This window comes from Rhinolophus hipposideros, assembly GCF_964194185.1.
Source record: "Rhinolophus hipposideros genome assembly, chromosome: 12".
NCBI lineage: Eukaryota > Metazoa > Chordata > Mammalia > Chiroptera > Rhinolophidae > Rhinolophus > Rhinolophus hipposideros.
In genome coordinates this window covers 14,155,353-14,168,253 of record NC_138058.1, presented here as the reverse complement: position 1 = coordinate 14,168,253, position 12,901 = coordinate 14,155,353, and the positions used below count along the sequence as shown (strand labels likewise).

Below are 12,901 nucleotides of genomic sequence, written 5' to 3'. Positions count from 1 at the left end.
AAATTTCAGGTAAGTGGTAGAAGGTTCAGTCGCAAATGGAAGGTAGTTAGGCCAGTTAGGAGACATGTAGTCTAGGGAAAAGATGGTGGTAGTGGTGGCATGGAAAGGGATGGATAAATTCCACAAATAGTTTGGAAATAGAGGCAGGATTTACTGGTTCATTGATCAGATACGGGAAATGAGAAGGAGGGTTTTTTGACATGAGCAATTCAATGGATGTTATAAGAATAAAAATTTATGCCTAGTTTTTTTTTAATCTAATTTCCTTAAGTATATTACTCTAAGGAGAATAATTTAAGAAAACGTCTTGCATTAGTGCATCAAGCCTGAACATAATTCCAATTAAGGAAGTTGATATGAGGGAAGATACTTGGTAAAAGTGAGCCTTGAATAAGCATTTTGAAATGACTTGGCAGTTAAACTTTGGGAGGTTAATCTTTTAATGAACGATTACCAGAGAATGATAAAATAGAGTTGGAAAGGACTTTAGGAATAAACTTATGTAATTTCCTCATTTTAAGGATTAGGAAACTCATTTTAAGGATATTCTTACAATAGCCAAAACCTCCCCCAAAAAATCCTTCTGGGGAACACTAAGCTAATATTTAACCAAAATTGAGTCGATTAAAATATTACACGATCAGATCATTTAGTACTCTGAAGCTCTGCCAAAACTCTGACAGTGATTAAGTAAACTCTTCTCACTGTTTAGATATTTCTACGAGTATACTCGTATAGCGTATTCTACACAGTCTTTTCAAGGCCATCAGAGCAAATGTCTGAGAAAAAGACTCGTGTAGACTACCTACAAATATAGGCAGGATTGTCAGGTTGTACAAACTTACTAAGGCAAGTTCCACGTCAAAGTTTAGAAGTTAATAACTAGAAGGTAAAGAAATTCTGAAGTTTAGATTTGGTGTTGAGATAAATGTAAAGGTTATTGTGGTCCGAAAGAGATAGGGTTGAAAAGGCACATGAAGGGGTGGTGAAGATGCTGAATGGCTTTCACCTGGTTTAGCCATAGACTAGTTGTCTGGAGTTGAGTTAAATCTTTTATTTTCCCATGGTGGGAACTTGATTTTTGTGGCAAGTATAAAGTGGGAAGAAGTGGGTCCATTACTTATAGTTTTGTAAAGATAAAAAGCTACATGCAGAAGGAAGGGGACGGGTGTCCCAGCTTTGTCCCACAGCCCTGACTTGACATCTCTTGCAGCATGGGATGACCTTTGTGACTTGATGAGCCACATAAGAACAAGAACCGTGTCCTCAACCTTTACTGCACTGTAAAGGCTTATATTGGTACGCAGTAGGCACCACTGCCTATAAGAGCCCTATGTGGTCTGGTCTCCTGCCAGTCTACACAGTAAGTGCGTGGTGGGCACTCGAGTCATGTTAAACCAGATGCATGGGAACCTGACACCATTTGAAGACTGTTAAAAGCTCACTTCTGTGCATTGCATTATTAAATTGCCATGGGGCTACATTTTCCTGGCATAGTGATTCAGAGGTTGGTGAAAAAAGATCCTCTTGTGACCTTTTATAGGAAGACTCAAGTTTTGTAAAAAGCTAGAGTGACTTCATTAACAGCCTTCAGATCTAAGTCCTTAATTTTGTGATTTATCACTTGTTGGACTGTTTTGTTCTTTTTATTTGGTGAAGGTTTTGTGCTCATTTAGTACTAAACCAACCAAATAAACTCAGATCTTGCTAGCACTTTGTTATTCCCCAATTAGGGACCTTTCCTTTTCATATCTGTCGGTTTGGTATCTTTTAGGCCTCTCCTGGTATGTGTCCTGTACAGTCTGTTCGCACAACAGTTTTTAAGGATATACTGCTCGGTTGTACTGCAGCAACCCCACCTAGTAAAGACCCAAAACAGCAGAGTACTCCCCAAGCTGCCAACTCTCCACCTAACGTTGGAGCAAAAATTCCTCAAGGGTGAGTTATTGGTTATTTGTTAAATGTATTTAATTATAATAAGCAAAACTATTTTAGCCATGGTTCTTCCATCTGAGCTTACACTACTCAGGTGGCAAGACTTTTCTACACCAGTGTTTCATAGAGAATTAGTGTAGCTAAAATTTTGTGTAATGACCTGCCATCATTATATTTCAGGTTGTCCAGAGAAATTTTTCATTCGAGTTTCCAAATTGGTCAGATGCCTTAGAGGTGAAAAGTGTAGTAGGCATACAGAACAACATAGAAAACGTTACAGAAATGAAGGGGATGGAGAGAAAGAGCTGCTTTCTTGACTTGATATGGGAAAAACAGTCGACTGAAATGCTACAGACAGTTGTGGAATAGATGTCTGCTTTTAAGGAAAAGGGAGTATATTGATTGAATGTGGAAGACTGAGGGAAATGGGAGTGTGAAGAAGAAGAGGCACAGTTACAGTGAATAGTTCTCAGCAGCCTAGATCCCAGGTATAGGTCAGAAATCCAGTGATAGGTTAACAGAGAAGGCCGCTGGGGTGCAGGCAGTTGATAAAGACTTAAGACATTGGTCAGAGAGACTGGGTGTAGAAGGTAGGTTTGGAAGACCACTGCAGAAAGGTGGGAGAGACGTTGAGCACATTGGTTCACTGGAAGGAAAGTGGGCTCCCTGGGATAGAGTTGGAGGATGACCCCATAGAAGTTAGATGGAAAGGGGAGCAGTCTTCCGAGTAGAAAGAGGAAACAGGAAGAAGTTCAGTGGTACCCAAGCAAAGATATCTCATATGAGTGTTTAAATGAGAAATTCACCTCAAGAATGAAATCCTTTGTTAGAGGCAGGAAAACTAAAGAAATTGTAACAGGAAAAGGACTTTGTGTTTTGCTAGGGAAGAACTTTAGGATGAGTTTCAGAGAAACAAAATGTTCTTTTAAAGATACTCCTGTTGAGATGAAGGGTGAGGGGTTACCAAATCATTCTGTGAACAAGCACGTAATCGATTGGCTCTTCTATTTGCTCTGAGTCCTGATCGCTGATCAAACAACAATGAAATTATCCATTGCTGGGGCTGGGTAAATGTTCATAGCAGGACAGTCTTTTGTGCTGCTAGTGGTTTGGGTTCCATATTATATATAGTCAGTTTGTTTTGAGGCAAAGCTAAGGTTCATTATATTGTAAGAAGTAGAACTAACTTGAAGTATTAATGGTTTAGGATTTATGAGAACATGCAGATGGAATTTAGGGTTTTATTTTTCTGAGTGTTTAAGATATTTTTGCAGTGCCATTGATTACTTTTACCCCAGGTCATAGAAACCTATCCTAAATTCTCTCATATAAGTAGTTTTCTCTTTTCTCTTCTGGTTGCCTTAAGGAACCAAACAATGTTTTTGGAAGGTAGGGGAGAGAGAAAAGAGGCCTAGATTGCTAGTTTTCCTGTTATCTTTTTCAGATGTCCTAAGCAGAGTTCACCAGAAGAGCTTTCTTCCTGTGTAAATATGAAGACCGAAATACTGAGAACAAAACCAGATGTCTGCAAAGTAGAGTTGCTCTCTTCAAAGTCCTCTCAGATTGGAACTGGAGACTTAAAAACCCTGAGTGAACCAAATGGCAGCTGTACCCAGCTGCAGACCAACACTGATCAGGAAAACAGATTGGAATCTCTTCCACAACCATCGACTGAACTTTCTAAGGCATGCTCACCTACAGCAGAATTGGAAATTGCCAGTACTCCTGAACTGCAGAAGCATCTGGAACACGCACCTTCCACATCTGATGTCCTTTCAAATAAGCCGGAAGAGAATGCAGGTGTCAATAGTGATAGCCCTACTAGTTGTGTGGAAAAAAAGGTAGAACCTTCCACTTTAGGTTGCCAGTCACAGAATTTAAAGGAATCTTTCGTCAAAGATAGTGAAAGCTATTGTACAAGAAGCAACAACAAAATCCAGGGTGGTGAGTGTTTCTATATGTCTTTATTGGTAGAAGATAAGAGATGGTAGTGGGTGCATATATAGCTCCATGTTACCTTATGAGAAAAAAATTAAGCGACTGTAGAAAAAGTTCCATGCAATCAGAAAAGTTCAAAGAAGAAAGTAAAAATCCCGTAATCTTCTGAGAAATGATTACTGTTAATATTTTGCTGAACCTGGTTCCATGTATGTGGAAATACGGATAAACTTTATCACACGGGTTCATACCAACAGTTTTACCCTGTGAATTAGTATAGGTGTGTATCAGCATTTTAAAGGCTGGATGGATTCCATTATATGCATTTACCATATGGCTTAACTGGGTCCTTTTCTGTGGGTAATTAGGTTGTTCCCAATTTTTGTAAGAAAATAATTTTGAAACAAATTCTGAAGTAACCTGTAATTACTTTATCTTCAGCCTAACACTGATCTTTCTGTAACATCCAGGTTGAAGTGAAAGGGGCTATTGATACTTTACGCTCACACAGGTAGTTCAGATCTGAAAAATTTTTAAAAGAGAGAATTGCGTCACCACCTCTAAAAGGGACATTTGGTTAAAGATTTGAAGGACAGGGCTGAAACATCCTGCAGAGTCTGTTTGCTAAAGGGGAGGTCCTGCTGCACCCAGAATTTAAAACTGAATTATTATAGAGAAAATGGTACGCTATATTTCATTTACTTAATATTGTTGGAGGATGCATTCCAATGATGGTAGTTATCAGAAGCTCTCTTACTAGAATTTGTAGAACTAAATGGCTTCAACATGTCCATGATTCAGAGCTATTACAATTTAAAAATAATTGTCATCTGTGTGGGAAAATAAGGGGGGAATTTTGATAACTTTTAAAAAATACTATTCATTTAGGTATGTAACAAATGAATATATCCACATGCTAGCTTTTACTGCAGACATCTGAAACTAGAGGGCAAGATGGGTGGATTTCACTATGGGTCTTTTTGATACAGAATTGGAGAAATACAAAAAGAACTTTTTTTGCCTAGTGATACTTCTAGTATATGTGCTGCCGAAGCGAGCACTGCCTAGTGATACTTCTAATCCACCTTTTTCATTCTTGAGTCTTAAGTTGATACAGCTATTAATTTGCATAAGATTGTATTATTCTTAGGAGTTGTGTAAGTCCTCAAAGGAAGTGAATATTCATAATCACATGCCTGTTCCATTTCTTTATTCTTTTTGAGTCATCAGCCCTCACATTCAGCTATTCAGCTAATTTTTTTTTTTTATTCAGCTAATTTTTGAGGCAAAGTATTTTAATATTATGTGGAAAAAACAGTAAAAATCCTACATTGTTAAGCACATGATAGGTACGTAAGTGAATTATTAGGAGTCATGCCTTTTCTCATTTAGTATGTTGTGCAACTATGCCTCATCTAAAGTGATTTTAAGAGAAATGAAAAGCCTCGACACATCCTGGTGATCTATCTGCTGAGATCTTTGGCTGAGGACTGAGCATGTGATCAGAAGCCTACCAGGACTCAACGTTGTTTCCATTTGTATTGCTTATGGGTATGGAAAGACTCAACTGGAAACTGTTTCTCTCTCTTGCCCCCTTGCTCTGCTTAGGAGCTAGGAAACAAGCAAGCTGGAATTGGAGAGCTGCCTTTTTTCCTATTAGATGAATGGTTCTTCAGAAATTGGCATTGCTCTTTTTCCCCTTAGCTCTGCTCTGAATTGAGAGAATCATTGATGGGGATCAACTATTGCTCTCCTCACTAGGGAGCTAGATTTAGGTAGTTCAACTTGTTATTTCTAAATATTTTCTCTTTTGAGCCAGGATAGAATAAAGAAAGTACCCTTTGGGCTCTTTGCCCATGGTCTGTGAAAACCTGGTCCATTTCAAGGGTGGTGTCTTTTCAGTATCTGAGTAATTAAAATTCCATCCTTGAACAACTGATCTCTATTTTCTTTCTTACTTTACCTTCTCTTTTACTATAACTAAATAATAACGTTTAAGGGGTCAAGGCCTGACAGCATCCATTTAGCATTTTACAGTTTGCTCTAGTCCTGTTTTAAGAGAGGTAAGATTAGATCACCTCTAAGGTAATTATTAAAGATGCTTATTTTATTTAAAGCGTTCCTTGGTTTGAAAACTTTCAGTTTCCTCCAAGACCAGTAGTCCTCTCACCCATCTCTCGACTGGTTCCCCAGAAGTTGTTTTTGGGGTTTTTTTTTGTTGTTGTTATTTTTCATTTGTTTGCCTAAGAACTTACTTCCCTCTTCTCATCTCCCTTGATCCTGAAAATAGGTCTTTTCTGTCAGTTTTATATGAAATATTCCTTAAGGCTCTTGAGTTACAAATGGATTTCCTTTCTGTGTTATTTAGGCTGACACAGTGGTTTTTCTCTCCTGTTACATCTCTACTTTTTCTCTTTTCCTTTAGAAACCATGTTAACGTTTCCTTTCCAACTCTCTGACTCCATTACAAGTTAAAATTTCAGACATGCATTGCTTAGAATATAATGCTGTCTTTAGCCAGTGCTCTTAGTCCTGCATGGAACATATGTGCGAAGGAAATAATTGAAGAAATGTTAAGGGCAAGTGATATCTCTTGGAAGCATTTAGAAGATAGCTCTTATTTTATAGACCAAGGGGCCTGTGTAGGCGAGCTATTTGGGTTTTTTTGTTTTGTTTTGTTTTTTGCTTTTGTTTTTTAATTACAATGGTTAGCTTTTGCAGAGAACACACCTTAAACCAGTCTTTTTTCTTTTTTTTAATGTGAAAAGTGACAGATTGCCTTGCATACAGTCTTCTGTTTGTTGAGGTGAACCTGTGCATTGCTGAGGAGTTTGAATTAAGTATCTGATTTGGAAAAATCTTCCCAAAATATGTCTGTCAGCTAGGTTTGTGACTAGATGTATACAATACTTGGAATTGTGAGTCTGGTTGTTGAATTGGGGGTTTTAAGTTGCTAAATGGATTCACCAAATGAGAACTATTTTATAGAGTAAACCTTTTCCAATTGTTCTGATTGTTGTCTTCTGTTAAACCGTTTTTAGAACTGAGAATTAAACCAGTAATTGAATTCTGCCTTTGGGAAAATTGGCCTTTTGAGTAGAATGCGGTCACATGTTGATGTGATTTTTAAATGTTTGAGGTCCCATTTCCTTAATCTTTTGTATCCCTAGCCCCAGCCCGGAAGTCAGTTTTGACAGATGCAGCCAAACTCAGGAAGCTGCAGCAGAGCCGCGAGGCCTTCGTGCAGGATGACTCCTGCGTGAACATCGTTGCGCAGCTGCCCAAGTGCCGGGAATGTCGTCTGGATAGTCTCCGCAAGGACAAGGAGCAGCAGAAGGACTCACCTGTATTTTGTCGCTTCTTTCACTTCAGGAGGTGAGGAGGCATTTGGAGAAAAGCTTAGATAACCTGGGCCTTTTAGCATACTTGCCCCCCACGTCTTCTATCAACAGGAAATCTAGACCTAAAAAGAGTAGAGATACTATTTTTAATCTCTAGTTTGGGAAGCTAGACCTGATTGCATATTATTTCCTTCATGTTCTCCCCTTTAATTTTTTTTTTTAAAGCAGAGAAGCTTAAAAATAGAAACTTCTGTTTCTGAAAGTAACAAATAGAAAAATACTGAAGGTTCTGGAAAACCACTACAAATTAACTAATTCTAACTTTTCAGTGCAATTTAATATTCATATGGTCATAAAATATATTTAAGCATACCTATTTGGTGTATTACACAGCCATACCTCATTTTATTGCGTTTCGCAGATAATGCGTTTCTTTTTTACAAAATAGTTTGTGGCGGTTAACCCCATGTTGAGCAAGTCTATCGGTGCCATTTTTCCAACAGGCTCAGATGATGGTTAGCATTTTTTAGCAGTAAAGTATTTTTTAATTAAGGTATGTATATTTTTTTAGACAAAATGCTATTGCACACTTAGTATACTACAGCATAATATAATCATAACTTTTATATGCACTGGAAAAACAAAAAATTCATGTGACTTGCTTTATTGTGATATTCGCTTTATTGTGGTAATCTGGAATGGAACCTTAAATATCTCCAAGGTTTGTTTGCTTGTATATACGTATTGAATCTTTCTTTCCCAATACATAGTAGAAACCACTTGATCATGTTAACTTTTTTTCTGCAAATACTTATGAATAACTATGTAAGAATCTAACATTGTTTGATAATCACTTAATAACCAATTCCCTTGTTGGGGTTAAGACTATTTTGTATTTTTTGCCACTGAAAACAATGTAGCACTGATCTCTCCTTGTCCACATCTGTGATTATTTACTTTGGAAGGAGTACTGAGAGTGGCAGTACCGGGCCAGAAGGTGTGTGTGTGTTAAGACTTCGATACACTTGTTCCGCTATATTGCCCTGCAGAAGAGTTGTGCCTGCGTCTGTGCTCACTGGCACGTTTGAGCAGTCCTGTCTCTGTGTACCTTGGCAGCAAGGAGAGGCATATCTTTGTAAACATTGTTTTCCAATTTTATGGACAAAAATTTTTATTTTTATACTGTGTGTTTTTTACAAGCCAAATTAATTTTCTTTAAATTCTTGATCCTGAGTGAAGAATGGTAGCGGCATCTTATTTTGATACATACATGAGCAATGTTGTTCTGGTTACAGAGGCACTTCAGATGTGATTCACTTTCTCAGAAATCTAGATACTTTCAGATTCCACTAGTCCTAATTATAAACAGAAGTATTGACTTTAATTTTTTGGTATTTCCTTCTCCCCTTTAGTTTTATTAAGATTAAAGATTGCTGATGAACTGAGTTAAATGTATAGGTATTTTAGATAATTAATTATACTTGTGCTGGTAACTTTCAGATTCAGGCCTAGTTATGAACTAGAGTTTTTTAAATAGTAGTTTGCCCTATACATTCCTGAGTAAATTGCAAAAGCACCATGATAAATTGTGTGTGTAACATTTAGACCTGTGATAACTACTAACATGTTAATATACACATATATTAATATATAGTCTGAATAATACCTGGCCCAGCATAAGTTCTCAATAAAGGTTAGCTCCATTCTGTTTCCTCGCTGGATATATTTTTTTTTTTTTTAACATAGGTGAGTGTGTTAAGGTATATCTGCTTCTATAGGTACTTGCGTACTCGTATATTTTGAAGAAAGCACAAAATGGGTATGCTTTGTACAGATCTGTGTATTCCTGTTATAGGCTGGATTTCATGTCATTAAGGCTCCTCTGCTGTGAATTGTATAAATGGACTGCATGAGAGATTATTTGATTTGAGGTTAAGTCGTAGAGTCATTTTAAGGAGGGGATATGTTTTTCTTTCTTTTGAGTGTTAATTAGAGCTTTTTTTTAACCTCTATTTTGTAACTAGAAATCACTGATTTTATGACTTAGATGTTTTCCCATTTTTGACCTCTTTGGAGGAGAGAGTGCCTTTGCTTAATGTTGAGTAGTAGAAGCTAGTCTAGTAGAAACTAGAACGAACTCACTTCTTTGGTTAAAAAGAATATAATAATTTAAAATACAGAGCTCCCCCGCCCCCACCCCCATGTTTAGAGTGAAGATTGAGGCCTCCTCATCAAGTGTGTTTCTCATTAAATTCCCCTGCAGATGAAATAGGGAGGGGTAAGGCCCCACTGGTGAAGCTCAGCTGCCTGACCCTGTTTGACATCTCCCCCTTGGAAATGGCTTTCAGATTAACTTCTGTATTACTACTCTCTCTAATTTAGGCTAGCAATTAAAAATTTTCATCTCTCTTTTGGACTGCTTAAAATAAATTTGCATCTGTTATGCAACTCTCAGTGTCTCTCCACTTTATTCTACGCTTTTCTGAACAAAATGGTTTTCTAAAATGCAACTTACGTGTGTCTCGCAGGCTCAGTTTCAGTAACTGCTCAGTGACTAGAGAAGAAATCAAGGTTCCTGCGTTTTTCCTGCTTTTGTATGAAATGTTTCCTTGCCATGCTTTCTCTTACCTGTGTCTCCTTTTTTTGCAAGGTCGAGCTTAATTACTATCTCTACCGTGAAGTCTTTATATTAGCCCCACAACCCTCATAGTCAGCATTTCCTTCTCTGGCTCCTGTAAAATTTAATGATTGTTATACCTATTATATTCTTTTTCACTGTGTGTTTTAGGTCTACTTCTATGTCCCCAACTAGATTGACGTATAATGTTGTGTTTAAAATATAAACTAATACATAGCTTAGAAAAAACATTCAAGTATCAAAAATATTAAAAGAGAATACTGAGAAAGTATTCTGCCTTTTACGCCACCTGTTTAGGTACTGAGGCCCATCTTAACATAGCCTCTCAGTCCAGAAGCTTGCACTGTACTCTGCAGCTAGGAATCATGGGTGCTGTATACCTTGTGGAGCTCCGTGGTCTTGGCTTCAGTGACTGTCCGGGGTTAGTCTTCCATTGCCGAGCATTATTCTTGGAACCATAGTTGTATTCAGACCTGATCAGATTATTTATCATCTTCTGTTTGTCATCATTTTACTTCTGCGGTGACTTGTGATTGTCCTTGCTATTAACCCCCAAGTCTGGTGGTTCAACAACTGTCCCCGAAGGCAGTGTGATGAGATCTTGGTTCCAGTGCAAACCCACTCCCCACTCCTTGTTTTTTGGAAAGTTTTTTTAGTCTTTCTACTGACCTTGCCAAATAACAATTGGCTATAATTAGCCTTGGAGACTATAGAGAACTAGGAAGGAATTTATTGGTCTAAATAGTAACTATAAGTTGTAAATTAATTTTGTGTGTATGCATAACACACTTTTTTTCCCTCCACTTCCTCTAGGTTACAATTCAACAAACATGGCGTGCTGCGGGTAGAAGGCTTCTTAACACCAAACAAGTATGACAGTGAAGCAATTGGCTTGTGGTTGCCTTTAACCAAAAACATTGTGGGGACTGATTTGGACACAGCAAAGTATATCCTGGCCAACATTGGAGACCACTTCTGTCAAATGGTGATTTCTGAAAAGGAAGCTATGTCAACTATTGAGCCACACAGTAAGAGCATCTCTTAGGGGGTAGGATTTTTGAGTCCAACTTGATTTTTGTTCCTAAATGATATCTAAGTCCTAGTTGCATGGGTTTCGTTTTCACACTGAAGTTTAGGTGACTTTGGTGTAATGAAGTTGCAGTGTTCCTTTTGTAACAGATCCTGCGTATTGGTTTCGTCAGAGTCAGTTACTTATCTGTGCGATTTATTTTGGAGCAATTACCAAAAGAGTAGAACTCCTTTTTTGTGAAGAAAAGTAAAACGAGGTGGTGGTGGAGTTTGCACAGCCCGATCAGCAGTGTGGGCTCAGCAAGAGGCAATGAGGCCTCCGGGTGGTTTATTTTAAGACAAAAGTTCAATCAGAGTCTGAGGGGGCTGGGTCTTAGGCATGAGAATGGGAACAAGCTCAGAAGAAAATGGTTCTGTTAGAGTCCAGGTTTTAAGGAAATAGTTGGAGGTTCCAGCGGGGTGTGTGCAGCTGTCCTCCACTCTCACCCTGACCTTGGCAGCTCAGTGAGCCATAGGGATCAGTGTGGGTGACACATGAGAACCAGAGCTCCTCCATGACATCTCAAGGTATGATGTCTGGGAGGATGGCACACTTTATCTGTTCATGTGCCTCTGTGAAAGTGAGATAGCCAACCAGAAGCACCAAGGGGCATCTTTTAAGTCTTGCATTTCTTCCATCATTTTTTCTTTCCCAAGTGGTTAAAAGTTAAAAGTGAAGCTTGTGAAGCTTTTCCATTCCTCTAGTGGATCTTTTCAGACTTTGCATAGGTGAAGAATGTTTCAATACAAGCAGCCACACATACCAGTCTTAAGAATTTTGGTTGTAGGTACCAAAAACTAACTGAAGCTAGCTTAAGCACAAAAACAATTTATTGGATAGGTAGGGATACTATTACATCTCAGAGTCCAAGGAATAGGAACTGGGGTATATTCCCTGGAGCAGGAATTCAGAGCTAGTGGGGAAATGGGATTGTGAGCTCTTGGGGCAGCCAGAGTCGTGCTGAAGAGAAGGGCAGCTTTAGAATCACACCATACTGTTGAAGTAGCATAGACTCTAATAAGGTAAAAAATCTTACTGAAGTTTTTCCTGTAATCTATTTAGGACAAATGATACTGGTTTTCTATTTTTGGTAGAGATACAATGTTTCTTTATCATAGACATTTAAGTAATAGATTTACAGAAAAATTCTTAAGTGGTCTCAGGGTCTGTAAATGATTGGAATGTAGAAACAGTTCTTTGGGATATAGTGGTAGCTTCATTCCTGAATCGTCAGGGCTGTTTTAAACAACTGATGCTTTTTTCTTTGCTAAAGGTGGGTCATCTGAAAAATGTACTTTTTTTGTCATACAAAAATAGGCATAATTAAGAAACTCTGTCCTTGAAGATATAAATGTGATTAACCTTTTCTTCTTGCCTTTTTGATTACTCTGTTCCTTTTTATTTCCTCTAACTGGTCAGTTAAAGAGAGAAACTCACTTTGAGTAATATTGAAAGATGCTGCCACAAGGTGTTCCCAGAGGGGTTACCCTCTCATCCTGAAATTAGGAAACAGATCTCAACCTTTATACATTTATTCTGTCTTTTCAATAACAAATAATCATTAGATAGTGGCTAAGAAATCGAAGAATATTCTCTAAGAAAACAGTCTAATCCAGGTGACCAAGGAGAAGTTCCTAAAATCTCATTTGCAAAATGCGTAAAGCTCCGTGTTTTTGTGCAGTGAGCTATTGCATTATAATGAAACAGCAGAGGTTCACTCAGCAGTTGGATTAATTCCGTGCAAACTGAAGTTGGTCATTTGCATTGTGGTCAGTCTGAAGAATAAATGAGTTGACCAGACTAGATTAGGACAAAAATGTTCTCCATAGAACAAGAATGTGGCAGTATTGATCCAATCTTGTTCAAGAGAGAGACAGACGGGTAAAAGAGTGTTCTGATCAGCAAACATCGGGCTTTCCTATGACGCAGGAAAATTGCTCCCTCTGCACATACTCCTTGAAGCTTTCTGATACCTCATGT

At 38.1% G+C, this 12,901-nt stretch overlaps 1 protein-coding gene across 7 annotated transcripts in view; it reads left to right on the top strand.

Moving 5' to 3' along the window:
• The window catches only part of KDM3A (lysine demethylase 3A), a 50,169-nt gene that overhangs the window by 17,719 nt on the left and 19,549 nt on the right, over window positions 1-12,901 (top strand). For 5 of the 7 annotated variants that reach the window (XM_081069681.1, XM_081069679.1, XM_081069680.1 and 2 more), the window contains 4 exons: window positions 1,775-1,938; window positions 3,380-3,879; window positions 7,044-7,248; window positions 10,666-10,880. In XM_081069681.1, coding sequence (XP_080925807.1) covers window positions 1,775-1,938; window positions 3,380-3,879; window positions 7,044-7,248; window positions 10,666-10,880 — 1,084 coding nt within the window. The remainder of the gene's footprint in view (window positions 1-1,774; window positions 1,939-3,379; window positions 3,880-7,043; window positions 7,249-10,665; window positions 10,881-12,901) is intronic. The other 2 variants (XM_081069683.1, XM_081069682.1) reach the window with 1 other exon arrangement.